Source organism: Neoarius graeffei, chromosome 13 (genome assembly GCF_027579695.1).
Source record: "Neoarius graeffei isolate fNeoGra1 chromosome 13, fNeoGra1.pri, whole genome shotgun sequence".
Lineage (NCBI taxonomy): Eukaryota > Metazoa > Chordata > Actinopteri > Siluriformes > Ariidae > Neoarius > Neoarius graeffei.
Window position 1 is genome coordinate 70,433,353 of NC_083581.1, and position 20,026 is coordinate 70,453,378.

At 41.4% G+C, this 20,026-nt stretch overlaps 1 protein-coding gene across 1 annotated transcript in view; it reads right to left on the reverse strand.

Moving 5' to 3' along the window:
• The window catches only part of dip2ba (disco-interacting protein 2 homolog Ba), a 183,655-nt gene that overhangs the window by 28,137 nt on the left and 135,492 nt on the right, over positions 1-20,026 (reverse strand). The window contains exons 19-25 of the mRNA XM_060938440.1: positions 14,783-14,919; positions 14,610-14,690; positions 13,663-13,790; positions 13,464-13,578; positions 11,405-11,606; positions 10,056-10,168; positions 411-491 (exon numbers count right to left, since the gene is read on the reverse strand). Of these exons, the coding sequence (XP_060794423.1) occupies positions 411-491; positions 10,056-10,168; positions 11,405-11,606; positions 13,464-13,578; positions 13,663-13,790; positions 14,610-14,690; positions 14,783-14,919 (857 nt within the window). The remainder of the gene's footprint in view (positions 1-410; positions 492-10,055; positions 10,169-11,404; positions 11,607-13,463; positions 13,579-13,662; positions 13,791-14,609; positions 14,691-14,782; positions 14,920-20,026) is intronic.

Below are 20,026 nucleotides of genomic sequence, written 5' to 3' on the forward strand. Positions count from 1 at the left end.
GAAATAAAGCAAGTTTAAAAATGACTTCAGTTCCCCTTTAAACTAGCAAACTAAGACAGAAAAGCTAAAAACAACATTTTGTAACGTGGGTTAGGTTAACTGGTGACTCTAAATTGAGCGTAGGTGTGAATGTGAGTGTGAATGGTTGTCTGTGTCTATGTGTCAGCCCTGTGATGACCTGGCGACTTGTCCAGGGTGTACCCCGCCTTTCGCCCGTAGTCAGCTGGGATAGGCTCCAGCTTGCCCACGACCCTGTAGAACAGGATAAAGCATCTAGAGATAATGAGATGAGAATGAGATGGGATGGAACATTTCCGTTTGTATCTCATATTTATGCATTTTTGGACGAAACTGGACACAGAGACGGAGTCTGGTGAGTAATACTGTACACATTGCTCTCTCTCACTTGCCTTGGCATTAAGGAGCATGTAGAGGACGTGATCAGGGTCACTCTGTGCTCTCGACTGCAGCGCCTCCGACAGGAACTGATGCTGTAACGCAGGACAGGAAAGTCGAAATGACTCATCATAAAGCAAGTACGAAATACAAGACTTATTTAACTCTTTTCTACACAATGCTTTAACATTCAAGGCAACGCACATATCTGTCAACTCACTACATTTCACAAGCAAATACTGGATTACGAGGAAGTATAATACAAGACAAAACAATTAATGCAATGGCTTGGTCAAATTTTGAATTTTCACAGTTTTCATCTCTTAACCAAATTACAGACAGCCAAGACATATTTGGCATATGAAAAGTGCTTCTTTAGTTTTGAAGCCAGGATGCTAAACCGTCTCACACTGGCATCAGAAGGCATCATTTGGAAAGAAAACTTTCATAAATAACAGTATAAATCGGTGTTAAAAATTAAATCAACCTAAAACGAGATAGCCTGCATCACTTCCAAGTCTAAAAGTTGGCTTATATCTCGTTAACCAAGCTCTGTCATCTCATCTCATGAGGACATAATTTGCTAACTGTTACAACTTTTAGCTCCAACATCCATTTCATAGATAATGTTTATTCTATCGACATTCACTGGATATGAGCAGTCATGCGCTCTGATTGGCTACTCTACTACTAGGCTATCAGCTCTTATACAGTGAGCAGAGAAAAACAAAATGGCGGAGCGTGTTGATGAACCAACCGAGGACGAAATAAAAACTCCACTCGAAAACAAAACCCCCAAAAAAGCAACAAAATATGGAATAAAAGTATTTGGTAAGAAATATGTGTTATTTACCAGCTGGGAGGTCCATATTGTGAAACACCGTGACTGAGGTCTTGAAAGTACTGACCGAGGCCCTCTGGGCCAAGGTCACGGTATTTCACCATACGGACTGATCTTAAAACCCTTTGGTGACTGACCCCTTGAAAATGGTTCCTCCAGGAACGATGACGTTTCAGTTGTCAAGACAATGGAAAAACTAAAATACAAGAGCATTTTGCTTTGTGCACAAGAGCACTGTGACGTATCTTTCTGTTTTTGTATTTTAGTTTTTCCGTTGTCTTGACAACTGAAAAGTCATCGTTCCTGGAGGAACCATTTTCAAGGGGTCAGTCACCAAAGGGTTTTAAGCTGGTAAATAATATATATATTTTTCTTTACCAAACTCTAACAGAAAACGAGAGCGCCCAAAAGGGAAAACCGAGCCGAGGCAAGCTGCCATTTTGAATCCTCATTCACGGCTGTAATGCAAATGGCTTCCTCCTCGGTATACAAGTGCACTTCCGTGGCAGGAAATAAAAACTACATTTTGCTGCCTATGTAGTCCCCTATTTATACAAGATTGAGTCGTTCAGGATTCAGCCATGTTTTTGCTCAGCGTTAGCAAGTTAGAGGTTTTTAGCTTTCTCCTGAAATGTTTTCTTTTATTTTGTCTTCCTCAGGGTAGTAAAACTCGCTTTCGCTGTGAAAACTGCCGTTATCGCTATCCATGCTGTAAAATTAATGCTATTCTCCTGAGAAATGCTGGCAAACATAAGATTTTTGATAATCTTAGAAATAAAATCTTATTTAAAAAATATTATATAAAAATGTTGACAAAACATTTGTTGTTGTGAATAAGTGAGTTGCCAGAGGTCCGTAACTGGGTCCGTAGGATACGGACCCGCTCGCCAGCCAATCAGAGTGCAGGATTTGATGGAAACTGCACCGCGAAAAAAATAATGTGCCTTATTTTTCAATAATTATTATTGTATTTTTCGTAAATTGCGATTGTAATTTCGCCGATTTGTTTCTAAGCGGAAACGATTTTGTCGGACGTTTTGTCTAAAAGTTTTTATTTATCGAATTTGCAAAAAATAAAAATGCTGTTTCTCAAAATCTGGTGAATGTGGACATCATAAAACCGTTATTCCAGTCAATCTCCAGGCTATAAGCCACGTACGAGGAGACTGAGTGGAATAACTTAAAATGTCACAAATTTTTCAGAACAACATAAGCAAGTTTGTTAATACTTTTGCGCAGTGTTAAACTGGTAGCTATAAGTCTTACCTTAAGTGTTAATTAGATTAGCATTAGGTTCAAATCTATCGAAAAATTTCAGATGCCAAAAATGTCTTGGGTGGTTTGACCTCATTTGAAGTAAGGAGGGGCAAACTGTCCAGAGGTCATCTTTGTCCAACTCATTTCATTACATTACAGGTATTTAGCAGACGCTCTTATCCACAGCGACATACCCAGAGCAGCCTGGGGAGCAGTTGGGGATTAGATGCCTTGCTCAAGGGCACTTCAGCCATTCCTGCTGGTCCAGGAAATCAAACCAGCAACCTTATGGTTCCAAAGCTGCTACTCTAACCATTAAGCCATGGCTTCCCCAATTATAATTTCATTATAAAAGCACACACGCACACAAAACAGAACTGAAGAAACAGCATTATGAATACGAAGTATGTGTGTGTGCACGCGTTTCACACTGCACGTCACAGACACACTGAAGCAGGATGGAGAAGCTCATGCAGACAACGGGCGTTGCTCACTATGCAATACAGCCCTTACATTCATGTACGTGTGTGTGTCTACGACTGCTTGTGCATATCACGGGTAAGTTCAGGAGCAAGATCAGTGTAACTCTCCTATTTTATATTAAACTTTGGTTAAATATCTGTCACATTTTGCATTTTGTGTATTTTTTTTTTTACCTTGCGCAATACCAGAAAAATTCAGTTGAAATTGAGCCATTTGAGGCGAATTGGTCCGCCTCTGAAAAAACTTGGCATTTGGATTTCCCGGCAAACGTTGATTTTCGTGACGTCGCGTGCGGGACGCCTCCTTCTGAATCCTACGTCAGCGCTGGTTTGTTTATGAGAAAACGACCTGGTGGTTTTCTGCAAATTTCTTCAACGTTATCGCGTAATTATTAAAATGGTTAACAGATGTATCGTAGGAGGGTGTAGCAACACCAATCTTGATGGGATTAGTACTCATCATCTCCCACATCGCACTCACGTGACAATTCCATATTTCAATGCAAAAATCGCTAGCGGCTAAACTTGGTCTACACAGGCTGTGCACTGAAACCGTGCAAAGCTCGCGCAACCTGCTGGCGCTTCCGCAGGTGACGTCATGAATCTGGCTCCAGACTCCCTTGGGATTTTTCCAGCCACGTTTTGTTATTTTATTTTTTTCTGCTGTAGACAGATGGCCTTGTGCAAAATTACCCTTCTGGATGAGTGCGTAAAGGGACATTCTTTCATATAAAAAAAAAAAAAAAAACGAATTTAGTCCAGGATCTGCACTTGAAAGGGCTTTAAATATTCAGGGTTCCCACTCCAAGTCAAATGTCAAGTCCCCTGACTTTCCCAGACTAAAAAGCTGAATTTCCATGACTTGTTTCTCAAAGCGTGGTCCGCGAGTTAACATCATAAAAGATGACATTTTATCAGTGTTTCTCAAATCGCCCACGTGACTCCAAAAGCAAAGTTCGGAGTAGCACAGAGGAGTTGTTTTCTAGATTGAATAAAGTCCTACGTCAATTCAAATAGTAGCCGATTATTTGAATTTGTCAGACATTAAGCAAGTCAACAGTTTTGCGACACTATAGGTACGTCAGTTTAGGTTACACTTTCCTATCAGCGTCAGCTCTGAACGTGTGGAGAAACTACAGGTAACCAAATTAGACTGAGCATCAAACTCTCAATGATGGATCGGTGGCTGAAGACCAGATCAGTCAAAAGGAAAGCGCTAGAAACATCCGACACCAGCAACGACAAAGTGCAAAGACATGATGATTGATTGTTTGAGAAAACAAAGCAGCGCAACCCGATCAACGTGGCCCCCAATATGAGATTAAAACTGTCCAGTTTGGAGCCAGACACTGCTTCACTCAGTGCGTTTACATGCACATCCAAATCGAGCTAAGGGTCCCAGCAGGGGTGCCAGAGAAATCCAATCCTACATGCACACAAGGAAATCGAGCTATTGTGTGAGGTACATTGTGCACCCGAGCCACAGGTGGCGCTACACGCCCCATCGTGTTGGTACACTTCCGGTTGTCGTCATGAAGAAGAGCTATTCAAGAGTATCAACAAAGTTATCAGTTCCGTGTTCACAAGAAGAACGATGACGAGGACAGCAACATCGAGAGAGAGAAGATGGACAACAACGAAGCAGCTCAGCACTTGCTGAACATTCTGTACACCATCGCGTTGTACTTGAACTATACGCGAAATCGTCACTTGTCACTTCCGGAAGGGGCAGTGCTGAAGTAAGTAGCTCGACTACGTAGCTCGATAGGGTTACATGCACTAAGTAGCTCGGCTACAATCGCATAATCTAGGTCGCGTAGCTCGATTACGAGAAATCCAGTTCGGTTCGATTTCAGCCGAGCTAAGGTGTTTCCATGGCATTTAGAACTTCGATTTCAGTCGGGCTACGGCAGAAATTCGATTTTCTCTATGTGCATGTAAAACGCACTGACTGATCTATCAGAATAAGCAGCACCAGTCTTCCCATTAAGAGAAAGATAACGATGAGGGAGTTGGCTGTACTATTTGTAAAACCGTCATTTCATTCATCTGTAACTTGTAATATACTGTTGAAGTAGGCGCATTGTTTTTTGTTCAGGATATTTAGGGGGTTAGGAGGTCCTTGTCAGGTCAGGCATAGTTTTTGATTGGTGTCTGCTACTGGCAACATGTAACCCAGTATGACCTGCCGTATGGATGGGTGGTCGGCGTCTAAACCGGCTCCCCCACCAGTACTCACTGGTGGGGGAGCAGGGTGGCATGTCACCCTGCAGGACTAAAAACAAGACCTTACAAAGGGCGTTGCAAGCTAATGGCTATCGTGGTTTTGGTAGTCAACTCGGCACCATCTACGTAACATGCAACAAGTCTGCTCCTGCGACCATCTCAGCCTCGCTGGGTTGTCGAGTAACAGGACCTTCTTGCCAAGGGACACTGCATTGCACCATGCAGTGTCGCCTCTGTAGGTGCAGCCCCACAGTTTGAGCTTTTTTTCTCCTCAATGGTCATTATTAGAGGAGGATGTTGATTTGAAAGAAGACAGCTGTGACTTGATCCGTCTGCGGGTTTCTGAGAGGCGTATATATGATGGTCCTTGAAAAAAAAATTTTTTTTTAAATTTTTTTTTTTAAAGATTTTTTTTGGGCTTTTTTCACCTTTATTATTGGATAGGACCGTGTAGAGACAGGAAATGAGCGGGAGAGAGAGACGGGGAGGGATCAGGAAATGACCTCGGGCCAGAATCGAACCCGGGTCCCCAGATTTATGGTATGGCACCTTATCCACCTGAGCCACAATGCCCCTGAAAATTTTTTTCTAAATGGATAAAGTGGTCCTTGGTCTGAAAAAGTTTGAGAAACACTGACTAGAAACAGGAAAAAAAACAGGCTGCCTTAAATGCTCAGACAAAAACCAACCACGGTGTTTTAAAACCCATCAATGCGTTATTTAATAAATTCACAGATGTCTTCAGCACAAAAACTAGTTTCACTGCTTAAACCTCGTGAAATACTGCATGGAAAAAATATTACCATTTTCCCAAAACGGCAACTAAAATTTTAAATCGCGAAATAAAATTCCCTGATATTCCATGACTTGGCCCAAAATACGATCAAATCCCCTGACCGTCCACATCTGGAATAGACTTTTTAAAGTGCCACGATATTCCAGAAATTTCACGACCCATGGGAACCCTGTATATTCTTTAACAAAGTTTCTAAGGAGAGGGGAAAAAAAAAATCCTTGCTTCTGTGGCATTTACAAGTACGTATCCGTGTCCAAAATAAACTACTGTACATAAAAGCATCCGTTGCTTTGTCACCATTTCTCAAGTGTAATGTTGAAGGTTCAGTAATTTCAGTGAGGATTAGGTCAGCCTAGTTTGAGAAATTTAACAACGAATAATCTGATTATCAGATTTCCTGAACTCTGAGAATAACTTCAATCTGATAAACCGTATCGTTATACACTTGTATAATAAACCAGCAGCTGCTCAAATCGGACAACGATCCAAGTCTTAACGGAATCGGCCATGTTACGGACTGCTAAAGGTTCCGTTAGATTAGTTAAGTATCTGATTATCTGCTACCCCGGCTGAATCTGACAACGCGAGCAGATGGCGGTGGCAGCCGCACACAGCGTGTGAAGTGTGTGTTTGGTTCCGTGAGTAAAAGTGTGCACACAAGCAGATATTACAACACTCCAATTACGAGCATGAGTTACTGAGAAAAGCTTTGATTACGAAGTCCATTTCTGTTCAGTCCTAATGAAAGTAAGATGACTGTTGTTGTGGCTGGTGGTAAAGGAGGGTCATAGCTCAGGCCAACACACACACACACACACACACACACACACACACACACACACACACACAGGCTGTTCGCAGTCAGGCTTACCATCTTCACGGGCCATGTACAGAGCTAGAGGCCCACGTAAACACAGAGTGGGAAAATAAAGAGAGCGGCAGTCATGCTCCTTGCACTGGGTTCATCACAAGTTATTTGTTGTTACTTTTACGTTTTCTAGTGATAAACCAATCCCAAACCACAGAAAGACACAAACGGACCTGCACTTTTATCCTTGTACTCAGAAATCCACATTTCATAAATATACAAACTGGAAACACCCCGAACACGACATGCACTGCGTGTGCTGTTCAAGGAAAATCAAATGAATCAATCAATTAGAGATGAAAGTGGAGCAAAGAAAAAAAAATCCTGAACTTTTGAAAGTCAAACTAAGATTGGGGGGGGCCACGTCCCCCGAAAAAATTTTAATAACATAACAGGCAAAACCCTGCATTCTAGTGCATTTTAGTACTTATTTTTCACTAAAACAAGTTATAAGTTTTAAGCCTTTCTTTCATGTACATTAATGATTAACATGTCAAAAAGATCAAATTTAATTCCCCTAGTTCAGGGCTTTTCAAAGTGTGGGGCGCAACGTGAGGAAAAATAAACCAGAATAAGTTACTATTGCGGACATTTAGCGAACTTCAGCTAGCCTTTACCGGAGACAAAATGGATCGATTTTTAGTACCTAAAGCTACAGTGAGTGAGGAGACAGAGTCTGGGCCAAGCAAAAAAAACAGAGCCTCCAGGATGTTGCGATTTGCAACTTCAACGCGAATTCAGGGCGGTGTTGCAATTATATCCAATCACCGCAACCTTCCCGCAAATTTGACCAATCGTTGGCGTCGTCTTGAGGTGACGTCGACAAACTACCTTCCGCCTTACTTCCGTGTATACGTTCAAGAGAAGCAGCATGCGCGCAATGTTGCCAGATTGGGCGGTTTCAAGTGCATTTTGGCGGGTTTTGAACATATTTTGGGCTGGAAAACGTCAGCAGTATCTGGCAACATTGCATGATGTGTGAGTCAGTGTTTATGTAAATTCTGTTACTGAAAGTGTGTTATGTTTACAGTGAAGGACTGTGTGCACTTTATATTATTTTTTTACTTAATACAAGAAATTAATGGATGCCAACATTTTTGCCAAAATGGTATTTTATTTTCCATTGTTTAGGCAGCTTCAGCATCATACTGTGAGATTCTGTTCAAATTGTTTTTTTTTTCTTCTATGAAGCCTGAGCCATTTATTTTATTAGTTTATAATTGTTTAATTTAGTCTTCAGGAGAGACTGCCTGCACACAGTACTAGTATTAATAGTTTTTTTTTCTTACATGAAAGCTGAGGCATTTATATTATATTTTAAGGTAACTTCATGTTGTGCTGTGAGGTTCTCTGCACTTTAACTTTTGAACCAACAGGTGCATTTGGATAAGTAAAGCCTATTTCTCTGCATTTTTGTAGTCCTGGTAATCTTTTATATTGGTAAAGTTGTTTATAGGACCATTTCTCAGTGTCTTTGTTTTTTTTAATCAATAGTTTTTCAGTAATAACTTAATATTTAACATATCACTCAATTTTAATCACAAAAAGAGAAAATCGCAACAATTTCTCGCAACTTTCACTTCCTCCCGCAATGTAATCGCAACAAAAACCTAAAAAACACCGCAACTTTCATCGCAATTTTTTGGGAAACCCCCCGCAACATCAGACATTTTAGCCCGCGACAATCACAAAAAAGGCCCGCGGAATCCTGGGGGGACTGAAAAAAGAAGGAAGTATGACCACGATTATTTAAAGTTTGGATTTTCATGGACTGGATCTGAAGATGCTCCACTGCCACACTGTGTTGTCTGCCAAGAGGTGCTAGCTAACGATGCTAAGAGATGTTCAAAATGTGTAAAACAAGATGTTTTAAAAAGCACAGATGTTTAAAATGTGAAAAAGAAAAAAATAATGTGTACAACAACCATTTTTTAAATACGAATGGAACATTAAGTATAGCAACAACAAAAATTGTAAGGGGGGCGCTGTTGTTTATTTGCTCTCCGAGGGGGGGCTGACTCTCCCACACTTTGAAAACCCCTGCACTAGTTAATGAGTAATTTTCAGGAGTGCATTGTTCTAAATTCAGAATTTTCACTATTGGATGTCAAAACTTATAATATTTTATTATATATGCTGGATTATACTAATATTATATATATATATATATATATATATATATATATATATATATATATATATATATATATATTAGTATATATGCTGTCACATCTTATGTGCAATACTGCATACATGTTGTTTAGAAAATAATAATTCAACTGATAAATAGTTACACAAAAGAAAGACTGTGTTTTCTAAAGCACGATATCGTGATAAAATCTCATTCACATGACATGAGGCATGTATATACGGTAAACATATAAGGTCTCGTACACACCAGCAAGCATTGCGAGACTACAAAAAATGGCGGCACCCTGTCGCCGAACGTAAACAAGCCGCGGGCTCGCAAAACCGAATTTCTATGAAACGGAACGCGAAAAATCTGAAAAATAATTTTCTCCATTCGGAAAACCGGAGATTTTCAGGAGTTCTTTCAAATATCCGGATTTCCGGGTAAATCAGGAAGACTTTCATCTATAATCAATCAATCAAAGACAAGGTGGTCCGCCATGAAGCGGAGTTAATCTGACCCCCATAAAGTAGATTATTTTCCAATTTCTAATTCCTCATCCCACAGCAATTTGCGAATATTTTAAAAAGTCTATTAAAGATGACCACCTTGTATATTTATTTCATGAAATGTTACCAGTTACATTAAAACATTTACAGTCACCCCATCACCAGCGTATCTCTTTTTTTTTTCCCTCCCTCAAGTGAATAAGACAAAAAAGGCAGCTTGTGATGTTATCAAACAGCAAAGCTCCATCCTGAAGATGTGAGACTGGTTCTATTGGCTAGAACTGCTGTCAGAGCTCATCTTAATGTCATAGAAAATTAAACAAGCCCATCTGACCAATCAGATTCAAGCATTCATCAGCACTGTACGCACTCATTGTAACGCAGGAAATATTTGCTGATAAAAATGTAGGGTGAAATTAAGATGTGCACTTTTCAAGTCAAATCAGTGCCCAGAGACGGCACCACGTTACATGCATCTCAACTCGATAAGCTACTTTTGGTGTAATGCAAGAAGAAGAAGACTTAAGTCAGTTGTTTAGTCTCATTCACCTTCCTGGACATGTCCTGATCCTCAATGATGCCCAACTCCCTGCCTGCAGCCTGGGCAATCCTCTTCCCTGCCACCAGGTTCCCTACCATGATGGACGCCGGACCAACTCCAACTGTTAAAGACAAAAAGACACAAAACCTGGTGATGCATGTGTGTACACACACACACACACACACACTTCCAAGAATCCAATGATAAATAAATAAATAAATCCTTTACACATATTTAACCATGGCAATATGCCAAACTACATTTGGGTGTGTCCTTTGTTTTGGATCTTACCCTAATTGTCTGAAGGTTGCTCTGAAGTAGAGCCCTGCACTCCCGCAGGACCCGACGCAAAGCAGTGCGGCACGGGACAAATTTTGAAAGCTCATTGCGGGCGCGGGCGGGAGTGCACAATGCGGGCGCGGGCGGGAGAGGTGATATGCTGCAGTCCCGCTAACTAAAAACGTGTTTAAAATAAATTAATAATTTATAAATTTTATGTCTATCGTATATAATTTGTGCTGGATATTTTATTTGGCATTAATAAAAAAACATTTTAAGATGCCTAAATTTGCGGATGTGGTCTAATCTCGCGTACGTTTCCGATTCCTTTCTGCTCTTCCGTGTTTGAGATCTCCGATCATGGCAGAAGAGCAGAGCTCCTCTAGTGAAGCTCATAGTGCTTCAGAAGTAAGTGCTGCTTTAAAAAGAGGTACATTTACCGTTAAAATGTCAAGAGTATTAGTCCTAAGTATCAAAAAGTATTAAAAAGTATTAAAAAGGACTGTGTATCGCACAGATTGTTCAATTTTAAGCTAGAAATAGACAGTGTATAATCTGAGGAGCTGGTTGTGGTTGTGCAGCACTTCATATGAGAAGAGAATGAAATCGTGGTTGGAATCATAACGCCACAGACTCGGAAGTGGGAGTGCGAGTGTGCAAAGCGAGAGCTGTCAATCAAAGCGAGAGCTGTCAATCATGAGCGCATGCAGCGCTCAACTTGCAATGTGTGAGCAGAATGTCAGAGTCTAAACAATAAACTTACAATAAATGAAGGATCGGTCAGTGGAGAGCTCAGCTAAGCTCAGCATGTTTAATTCCCCAAGCCAATGACAAGAACTTTTGTGAGAAATAACGCGAACATCTGCATCATGCGGGATTTACGGGCAGGAGCGGGACAAAATCTGGCAGGCGCGGGCGGGAGCGGGACTGAAAATCATAATTCTTTGCGGGAGCGGGCGGGAACGGGACTGCACAATGCGGGAGCGGGACTGAAAACTCTGTCCCGCGCAGACCTCTACTCTGAAGCTATGAGACAAATGCAGAGAAATGGAAATTCCTGAAGGTTAAAAGCGAGTACCTGGTTGTTTCTGCCGGGGTTTGGGCAGGTTGGTCACACAGGTGTGAGGGCACATGAGGATGTTGCAAGGATGGAGGGAGCCCTCCGCAAAGCAGTGCTTCGTCTGAGACACGTGGATGCCACCCAGAGGGGTCTTTGGCAAAGTGTTGGCTGGGACTAATGCTAAACAATACAAGCCCACTTGATGGATCGTGTCTATAGCCTGGGGGGAGGGGGGAAAAGAAAAGGTCAGTCAGTCAGTCAGTCATAGATATGCTGAACAAGAGTGCTCTGACAGCACAATATCCCCCCCGCTGGCAACTAGGTCATAACTCTGGTAAAACGCAACTGAATTGAACGGAATTGCAATATGCGTATTACCAACATATAACAAAGAACCTTGCCAAGTTTTGTGAAATTCCTCCGAAAATTCCGAGAGGAGTTAGTTTCAGAAAGTGAGTACCCTTCCCGGGACAGACATCACCACGTCATAATCCCCCTTCAGGCCTTTCGGCCAGCGGGGGATTAAAAAAAAAAAAAAAAAATTGTGAGGGAAGTTGATTTCAGAAAGCAAGCACACCTTCATGAAATTGCCAAAGTACAAGTTTGTGAATAATCAAGGGTCAAAACTCTGGGAAAATGTTCACAAACGAAATTAAATCGCAATATGCGTATTACCGTCATATAACAAGGGCTTTTGCCAAGCTTCGAGAAATTTGTCCAAAAATTGTGAGAAGAGTTGATGTCAGAAGGCGAGCACACCTTCATGAAATTGTGAAAGGACAAGGTTGTTAATGAGCAATTCCAGCGTTATGGACGCGACACTTGAACTTAAAATGGCAACAAATGACCCAGTGCATGTTTTATTGTCTCCCAGTATTTAAACAGGTGTTGCATATTTTAAGGCTGTACCATACTGGAGAAGTGATAGAACAAGAACAATTCCCATAGTACATCTAGGGCATGCCAGAAAATGCCAATAAAAGATGCGTTATGGATGTGACAGAAAAAGTATCACTTTTCTTGGGTGACTGTACATTTTTATCAAACTCTGTGAAATCGTAAACCTAATGCCGAAATGGAGATATCCGTTTGATAGAGGGGTCCAAAGTGAATATTAAAAAATCTTTGTTTAAAATATTTTGTATTTCATGCAGAGTTTCGGAAGGAAAAGTCAGCGTTATGGATGTGACGAAATTCCGTTATGGATGTGACGCGTCTGAAATAGACATGGCGTATGTTTAGAAAATCGGCAATTTAACTACCATAACCCTTTGAAAAACTCTAAATATCAGCTAAAACTATCAAAGTTCTTAAATAATATTTAGGATGGCTATTGTTTTGCTGTTTTGTGGATTTTAGCATACATTTCTGTGGCTTGTGGCAATAATATAGAATTGTACATGATCAAAGTTGATTTTAGCTTGGGTTTTACATTATAAGAAAGAAAGACTGACAGTGACATATTAGGTTGGTTACAAATTGGTTCAGCTTGTTCACATCTGTAAAATACAGGCCTAGGTGATATCTCTGGGAGTGGTTTTGATGTATTACATGTTGCTTTATTTTTGCATGGTGAGGTTGACATTTACATGGAATTGCCCACATCAAGGGCTGTAACTCTGGTAAAAATGCGACCGAATTGAACAAAACAATATGAATATTACCGACATAGAACAATGCCTTTTGCCAAGTTTGGTGAAATTCCTCCAAAAATTGTGAGAGGACTTGATTTCAGAAGGGGGGAAAAAAAAAAAATACTCATGAAATTGTCAAAGTATAATTCTGTTAATCAAGGGCTGTAACTCTGGTAAAATGTGACCCAATTTAACCAAGTTACAATACGCGTATTACTGACATATAACAAAGAATCCTGCCGAGTTTCGTGAAATTCATCCAAAAATTCTGAGAGGAGTTGATTTCAGAAGGTGAGCGCCCTTCCTGGGATGGACATCGTCATGACATAATCCCCCTTCGGGCTTTTTGGCGAGTGGGGGATAAAAACTATCAGTGGAATGGATTCTAAATTTAAATACATTTTTTTTTGTTTTTTAATCATATCTTTGTTGAAAAGAAAAACCTGTAGAACTCGACTCATCCACTGGAAGCTGTCCTCCTCGTTGGCATCGGGCCTCTGCTCGGCCACGATCACGATCCTCTCATCATAGAACACTGTGACTGAAAACACTGCAATCCTGTAAACACACACACACACACACTTCAGAATTCCCATCAGCTTATTTTGCATTTCAGAGGTCGAGCACAGCTGAAGAGCTCACCTCCCTCTGTAGACCGTTTTTACCGGCTCTACAGCCAGCGCTGTTGCCACCAGGTCGTCTGCGTTATGCCTGCGCCCACTGACCATGAGCAGTCCTTCAGTTCTCCCCACAACAAACACCAGACTGCCCTGAGAAAACACACAAATCATCAAAACAAGAACAAAGTAGGACAACAAGCCAGTCTTGGACCCCGTCCACACGTAGCCGGGTATCTGCTAAATCGAAGATATTTTTCTACGTTTTGGCCTGTCATCCACATGAAAACGCATCAAAAACGAATATTTAAAAAAACTCCGGGCAAAGTGAAGATTTTTGAAAACTCCGTGTATGCCTTTTCGTGTAGACAGAGATAACCGGAGTTTTGCGTTTTAGAACGTCACAATCTGCGCCAAAAAAATGACAACAAATCTGCCCTGACGTCAAACGTGCGACCTTTGTTTACTGCAGAAGCCAGATTAAGCATGGACAAAGAGTAATGGATCGGAGTAGTGCCTTGAAAGCGTTAATTATTGTGCAGGTGCTATTTACATGTTTAATTTTAGAAGCCCAACTACTGATAAGATTCCCAATCAACGTTTTCTTGCGTCTTTTGAAGTTTATACTCCAAAATTGTGTTTAGAAGCAATTCTGTCTCTGAGTCTGTCCAGACGAACGAGCTTGGCGTCATGTTTTATGTTTAGGCGGAAGTGACGCCAACAGAGGGCTATTCTGATGTGATTAGGGGGTAGGATTTGGGGAAATAATGCCATCTACAGGTTTGGAATGCTTATGAATGTGATTGAAAACGCAGATGTTCGGTTATGTGTGGAAGGGATTTTTTTCGAAGATGAGGTGGTGTGGATAAAACATTTTTATAAACGGGGGGGGGGGGGGAATGTTCGGTTTTAAAAATACCCGGCTACGTGTGTACATGGCCTTAAACCAGGACAGAGTTAGTTCGATCTTACCGGACCAACAAAGCCCAAGAGTCCTGTCCGGGTGAAAGCTGTCTCTCCTATAGGAGTTCCACCCGAGTTTACAGGAATCACCTAGAAAGCACCAAAAAAACCCCCACAGATTAGCGACATGACGTACTTTGAGACATCTTCAGGAATGTACATTTAAGATTTCACGTCTGCACCTCAAATGTATTTTTGGTGACCCCCGGTAAGCCGTAGTACATGGTGCCACCAGCCCGAGAGTTCAGCACAATCTCGCCAATCTCGTCAGTCTTACACAGCATAGGAGGCCCGTCTGGCTTTACGATACACATCAGAGCTAAAACACAAAGGAAACAGGCACCATAGTGAACGTGACCTCATCACTCCTCGCAAATCCTGTCTATTCAAAGGTGTTCTATCCAAGCGTAATAATTCCCCCACCACGTGATAAAGACCATTGTTCCATACGCATTGTTTCATACAGGACGTACCGCTCTATAATTAGATGCCTGAATCCTGCAGCAAGTCCTGGAATTTTAAAGGCAGGAGTATTCATTACTATTATTACTGCAAGTTAGCCTTCTCTGACTTGCAATTAGGGCTGTGCGATATGGGAAAAAATGAATATCCCAATACATTTTCTCCATTTCACGATATATCTCTCGATATATTTAAATCTCCTCTAAAGGACCCCGTGAAATCTAACTTCTACTCTTTACTGTTTTCACTACAATCCCTGCAGATTAAATAACATTCTTGGTTAACTGTACAGGTGGTTTTCAACAACACATTTTAAATTTTCATGTTCGTGATTAATCACAATTGAATTGAAATAAGACTATTTTTATTCAACAAAGATGTGGCACAAACTGCAAAAACAATCTTGAAAATTGCAACAAAGGGGCAACACAATACAGAGCTGCTCAGAGCTCAAACCAATAAAGTGCAAGCTCAACACTGAAAAAGACATTTAGCCTAAATAAGAAAAGTGCTCTTTCATTAAATTATAAAAAAAAATAGATCTCCAAGCTGCGGCACGGTGGTGTAGTGGTTAACGCTGTCGCCTCACAGCAAGAAGGTCCTGGGTTCGAGCCCTGCGGCCGGCAAGGGCCTTTCTGTGCGGAGTTTGCATGTTCTCCCCGTGTTCGCGTGGGTTTCCTCCGGGTGCTCCGGTTTCCCCCACAGTCCAAAGACATGCAGGTTAGGTTAACTGGTGACTCTAAATTGACCGTAGGTGTGAATGTGAGTGTGAATGGTTGTCTATGTGTCAGCCCTGTGATGACCTGGCGACTTGTCCAGGGTGTACCCCGCCTTTCGCCCGTAGTCAGCTGGGATAGGCTCCAGCTTGCCTGCGACCCTGTAGGACAGGATAAAGCGGCTAGAGATGATGAGATGAGATCTCCAAGCTATTAGCCTGACTACTGAGAACTACTGGAACATTCACAATAGAGAGAGAGAGATTGAGGGAGAGAAGAGAGAGATCTGCAAAACATCATTTTTCTCTTTGCACACTTTTGAACTGAATGTTTTCTGGCTCTGCCTCTCAGATGTGTATAATTCCGGCTCCTGCCTTTCGTGATGACAGGTTTTTTTTTTTGCACACTTTACAAACTGGCATTTGCTGTTCCACGTCCTCCTCGCAACATCCAAAAAAATGCCAGATGACTGACCCCTTACTAGTTCTTTTAGGAACCAATTCGTCCGCTTCCATTTTTAATGTGTCGCTGAAATTGACAGAGCTTACACGGTAGCCTACGCAACACCAGCAATTGCACAAACTGAGTCAGCGCTGTAAACCGGAACCAGGAAATCTTCCCGCCGCCGGCAGTGTTGCCAGATACTGCTGACATTTTCCAGCCCAAAATATGTTCAAAACCCACCAAAACGCACTTAAAACCGCCCAATCTGGCAACACAACCGAAACTAGAAAATCTTCCCGGAAGTTCCTTTCAGCACCGAGATGTCGCCCGGGATTGGTTGGCGAGTGCGTGACGTTATTGTTTTCTTTACCCTTAGGCAGCCTCTCGCGTTACTGCCTGAGGGACAGGGAGAAAACCACCGGGAAAGGTTTTAAACAAACACGAAACGAACGCAAGTCGGAAGATGACCATAAAATACTCGATAGTTACGATATAATAATTTTATGTATTGCACACAGAATTTTCGGCGATATATCGAGTATATTCGATATATCGCACAGCCCTACTTGCAATACTTCATTACTTGGACATGAAACGAGAGCAGCGCTCCTGAACATTCAACAGTTATTCCACGAAATCGAGGCGCAGAGCACCAAGTTGATTATAAGCCATGTACGACGAGATTGAGTGGGATAACTATTTTACTCCATCCACATTCATTGGTTTCGAGAAACGGAGCGTTTTTAGGGCCCAAGCACCAAGGTGCAAAGCCCTGCTGTTTTCGGGATGTTTTTCCTTCTTATTTCTTTTTTTTTTTCCCTCCGCGCGCTCAGGCACTTATGCTGCTTGAAAACTCAAGAATTTTGGCACACTGATCAAATGTGCGTAAAATCACAAAGTTACATCGAGCAAGAGACTGGGCATGGTCCCGGAGCTCTACAGCGCCCCCCAAGAACAAGCGACGGTTGAGATGAAGTTGCTCAGATGGGCACAAGATTTGGTGTGATCAATACTCTTGTGATACAGGACAAAGTTCACTTGGTTGTATTTGACTCCGCCCGACAGGAAGTCAGCCATGCTGGACAGAATGTGGGATTTTTCAACTTCCCCATGTTGTTTTGAGGGGCTCGCCATGGCTTTTATTTATAAATAAATAAAAATAAATCATAAAAATAAATACATTTCATGGAACTTTGCACATGCATTTGTCCTATGAGATCATTTGAGTTGATATGGTAAATCAGTCTAGGTGGGCTTCATTAACTACATAGCGCCCCCTAGTTCAAAAATACAGATTTGACACCCTGGAAATATTTGAAAACTCAGGAAATTTCATGCACTCGTGAAAATAAGGTACAAGTCTACAACCCCGATTCCAAAAAAAGTTGGGACAAAGTACAAATTGTAAATAAAAACGGAATGCAATGATGTGGAAGTTTCAAAATTCCATATTTTATTCAGAATAGAACATAGATGACAAATCAAATGTTTAAACTGAGAAAATGTATCATTTAAAGAGAAAAATTAGGTGATTTTAAATTTCATGACAACAACACATCTCAAAAAAGTTGGGACAAGGCCATGTTTACCACTGTGAGACATCCCCTTTTCTCTTTACAACAGTCTGTAAACGTCTGGGGACTGAGGAGACAAGTTGCTCAAGTTTAGGGATAGGAATGTTAACCCATTCTTGTCTAATGTAGGATTCTAGTTGCTCAACTGTCTTAGGTCTTTTTTGTCGTATCTTCCGTTTTATGATGCGCCAAATGTTTTCTATGGGTGAAAGATCTGGACTGCAGGCTGGCCAGTTCAGTACCCGGACCCTTCTTCTACGCAGCCATGATGCTGTAATTGATGCAGTATGTGGTTTGGCATTGTCATGTTGGAAAATGCAAGGTCTTCCCTGAAAGAGACGTCGTCTGGATGGGAGCATATGTTGCTCTAGAACCTGGATATACCTTTCAGCATTGATGGTGTCTTTCCAGATGTGTAAGCTGCCCATGCCACACGCACTAATGCAACCCCATACCATCAGAGATGCAGGCTTCTGAACTGAGCGCCGATCACAACTTGGGTCGTCCTTCTCCTCTTTAGTCCGAATGACACGGCGTCCCTGATTTCCGTAAAGAACTTCAAATTTTAATTCGTCTGACCCCAGAACAGTTTTCCACTTTGCCACAGTCCATTTTAAATGAGCCTTGGCCCAGAGAAGACGTCTGCGCTTCTGGATCATGTTTAGATACGGCTTCTTCTTTGAACTATAGAGTTTTAGCTGGCAACGGCGGATGGCACGGTGAATTGTGTTCACAGATAATGTTCTCTGGAAATATTCCTGAGCCCATTTTGTGATTTCCAATACAGAAGCATGCCTGTACGTGATGCAGTGCCGTCTAAGGGCCCGAAGATCACGGGCACCCAGTATGGTTTTCCGGCCTTGACCCTTACGCACAGAGATTCTTCCAGATTCTCTGAATCTTTTGATGATATTATGCACTGTAGATGATGATATGTTCAAACTCTTTGCAATTTTCCACTGTCGAACTCCTTTCTGATATTGCTCCACTATTTGTCGGCACAGAATTAGGGGGATTGGTGATCCTCTTCCCATCTTTACTTCTGAGAGCCGCTGCCACTCCAAGATGCTCTTTTTATACCCAGTCATGTTAATGACCTATTGCCAGTTGACCTAATGAGTTGCAATTTGGTCCTCCAGCTGTTCTTTTTTTGTACCTTTAACTTTTCCAGCCTCTTATTGCCCCATCCCAACTTTGAGATGTGTTGCTGTCATGAAATTTCAAATGAGCCAATATTTGGCATGAAATTTCAAAATGTCTGACTTTCGACATTTCATATGTTGTCTATGTTCTATTGTGAATACAATTTCAGTTTTTGAGATTTGTAAATTATTGCATTCCGTTTTTATTTACAATTTGTACTTTGCCCCAACTTTTTTGGAATCGGGGTTGTATTATTCTTAGGTTATTTGCCTTGGGTGAGGCTAGACGACATCATAGCGCCGAGTGCGAGGCCCTTTTATTGCTGCTAGCAGTTATATATATATATTTTTGCAAATTCTATCAATAAGAACTTTATACAAAATGTCTGACAAAATCATTTCCGTTTAGAATGTGAACAAACCGGCAAGATGACGGTAGCAATTTGTAAAAAAAAAATGCTATAGTAGTAGTTATATATTTTTTTTTGGGGGGGGGGGGGGGGGGGGGGGGGGATACGTTCTTACCATCAAATACTTTTATTCCATATTTGGTTGCTTTCTTTTTGAGGTTTTGTTTTCGAGTAGAGTTTTTATTTTGTCCTCTGGTTCAGCAACACGCTCCGCCATTTTGTTTTTCTCTACTCATGGTATAGGAGTTGATATCCTAGTAGTAGAGTAGCCAATCAGAGCACGTGATTGCTCATATCCAGTGAATGTGGACAGAATAACAGTACTGACTCCAGCCTGTGTGTACAACTGCAGTGCCATCTATTTCAACAACATCCATTTTCTGTTCTGTTCTTGTGCTAATGGATATCCAAGTGCCATTAATTTTTAATCGATAAATGTTGAGGCAGAACATTCAGTTGTGTAAAAAGCATTCGGTCTGTCTTCCACAAGAGCCATTTTCCTCTGAACATGATGATCTATATATTTGTATAATTAGTCCTTATGGATGGCAAACAAAGCTGCTTGGATTTGGTTGTGTGTAGATCAGTGCTTTAAGTGGGCCGGTATGCAGGAACCACCACTTCTAGATTTTAAAGTGCATATCACGGGTAAATTCAGGAGCAAGATCAATGGAATTC